Below are 2,218 nucleotides of genomic sequence, written 5' to 3'. Positions count from 1 at the left end.
ATTCTATTTATTTTTCTAGTTTAATAATCTGTTTATATACACTAACTTTCAGCTTGTGTTCTCTGTTTCCATAGTTTAATGTTGACTGAACCTTATTTTCAGCATGACATCACGATTCTATTTATTTCCATAATCTGTTTATATACACTAACTTTCAGCTTGTGTTCTCTGTTTCCATAGTTTAATGTTGACTGAACCTTACTTTCAGCTTGATATCATGATTCTATTTATTTCCATAATCTGTTTATATACACTAACTTTCAGCTTGTGTTCTCTGTTTCCATAGTTTAATGTTGACTGAACCTTATTTTCAGCATGACATCACGATTCTATTTATTTCCCTGGCCTAATAATCTGTTTATATACACTAACTTTCAGCTTGTGTTCTCTGTTTCCATAGTTTAATGTTGACTGAACCTTACTTTCAGCATGACATCACGATTCTATTTATTTCCCTGGCCTAATAATCTGTTTATATACACTAACTTTCAGCTTGTGTTCTCCGTTTCCATAGTTTAATGTTAACATGCAGGAGAAGCCAATACTTCTCTAACAGATACACATTACATCCTTCAAAGTTCACGCAAGAACAATTTGATCATTTTCTAATTTTTGAAATGAAAAAAAAAACACCTTCTTAAAGTATATTCTTGGTTTGATATGTTAAAGAGTAATTTATACTTTACCTAGGTGAAAATAACCGCTTTTTAAAGTTTTCTTTGTCTGAAAGACAACAACTAAAATACTTTTTGCATTTTTTTATGTTTAATAAAATAGTAATATTTTATACGAGTTTTTAACTTTCACTAGAAAATCACTATTTAAATGTTACAATCTTCTACTTTCAAAGATAAGCCAAGCATGCCTGAGTTTAGACTGGTTTTCAGGGTCCTCTTTAGTTTCTGTACAAGTAGTCTCTTTTTCTAATGATGGAGAAGGAGATGAACATTGAATTGATGGTGACAGTCGTTCAGAAACCTTGCTGTCCATGGAGTTTTCACCTCCTGTCCCACTAACTGTGCTTCCAACTTCTGAAAGAGAGTCTGGAAAATTAAAAAATATAAAAATATTGTTCTTTTTCTGTGTTATACCTTTCATTATTGAAACTTTTGTCGCATTTTCTCATAGAGATAATGAGACTTTAGTTCTCTATAACACGCATCCTTAAGAATAATTCTAAGAGTTCCATTTTCTAGTATCATTTGTGTTCCATGTAGTTTTAATAAGCTCCCATAACACAATCAAATACATGAAATAATCCTACTTCTCCCTTTTTCAATTACCTGCACTGAACAAACGTATGGGCCAGAAATATTTCCGTAAACACGAACTAAACATCTAAATGTTCAAATGTAATTGCTGAAGTTTTAACAAATGGTAAAAATTTACTGAAGCTACAAACTGGTAAAATACACTATACATATTAATAGCATAAAATTATCTGGAATTTGTTATTTCAGGAAATAAAGTGAGTGAACCTGTTACAATGCTATAATATATTCAAAAATTATATGAAATAAATACAAGTGAAAAGTATGGAACACACCGTGCAAGGTTGTAATACTTTTATATTTTATATTTATAGTATCTTTAATCCAACTCAAAAGCCATTAAAACATTACTTTCACTGACATTCTTACCTTCTTCTTGTGTCCCAAAAAACTGCCTTGCATTAACTTTATATCCTAGACACCGTTTCCTTAGGAAATCTTCAGCTTGTTGAACAGCTTTTAGTAGAGCTGCAGAATCTTCTGGAAGTTGGGGTAAACTCTTAAAAAAAAAAATTAAGTTTATGGCCCGACTTTAGTCACTTATGTTTAAATCAACTGTAATTTATATCTGGACTCTTAAGTACCAAATCTGTGTTAGAAAAAGCATTTACCTGATGAGCTTATTTGTATATCATTCTTAAAATTGTTTCATTACAATTAAAACCAAGCAGTGAGTGAACGTGATTAGCTACGGTAACTAGATATTACACGTATATAGCTTTTAGTAGCAACTTTAAATAATGGTGTTCGTTTTATTCTGGTAATTTATAAAATGGTCTTTGAGCATTTGTTAGAATAGTGCCTGATTTCATTATTACATCAGTGTAAAACAACAAACTAATGCATATAATGGAAAACTGTTTGAAAACAACATTGTTGCCAAAGTTTAAATAAACTCAGATTTTTTAGATTGTATTTTGTTTGTTTGTAATTAAGCATAAAGCTAC

At 30.3% G+C, this 2,218-nt stretch overlaps 1 protein-coding gene across 1 annotated transcript in view; it reads right to left on the bottom strand.

Annotated features, from left to right (window-relative positions):
• LOC106469614 overlaps window positions 1–2,218 on the bottom strand; it is a gene marked incomplete at its 3' end in the record, with an annotated part of 16,399 nt that overhangs the window by 3,874 nt on the left and 10,307 nt on the right. Inside the window, exons 6-7 of the mRNA XM_013930116.2 lie at window positions 1,641–1,770; window positions 866–1,043 (exon numbers count right to left, since the gene is read on the bottom strand). Coding sequence (XP_013785570.2) covers window positions 866–1,043; window positions 1,641–1,770 — 308 coding nt within the window. The remainder of the gene's footprint in view (window positions 1–865; window positions 1,044–1,640; window positions 1,771–2,218) is intronic.

The sequence above is a fragment of the Limulus polyphemus genome, unplaced genomic scaffold (assembly GCF_000517525.1).
Source record: "Limulus polyphemus unplaced genomic scaffold, Limulus_polyphemus-2.1.2 Scaffold3571, whole genome shotgun sequence".
Lineage (NCBI taxonomy): Eukaryota > Metazoa > Arthropoda > Merostomata > Xiphosura > Limulidae > Limulus > Limulus polyphemus.
This window is presented reverse-complemented; position numbering and strand designations above follow the sequence as displayed.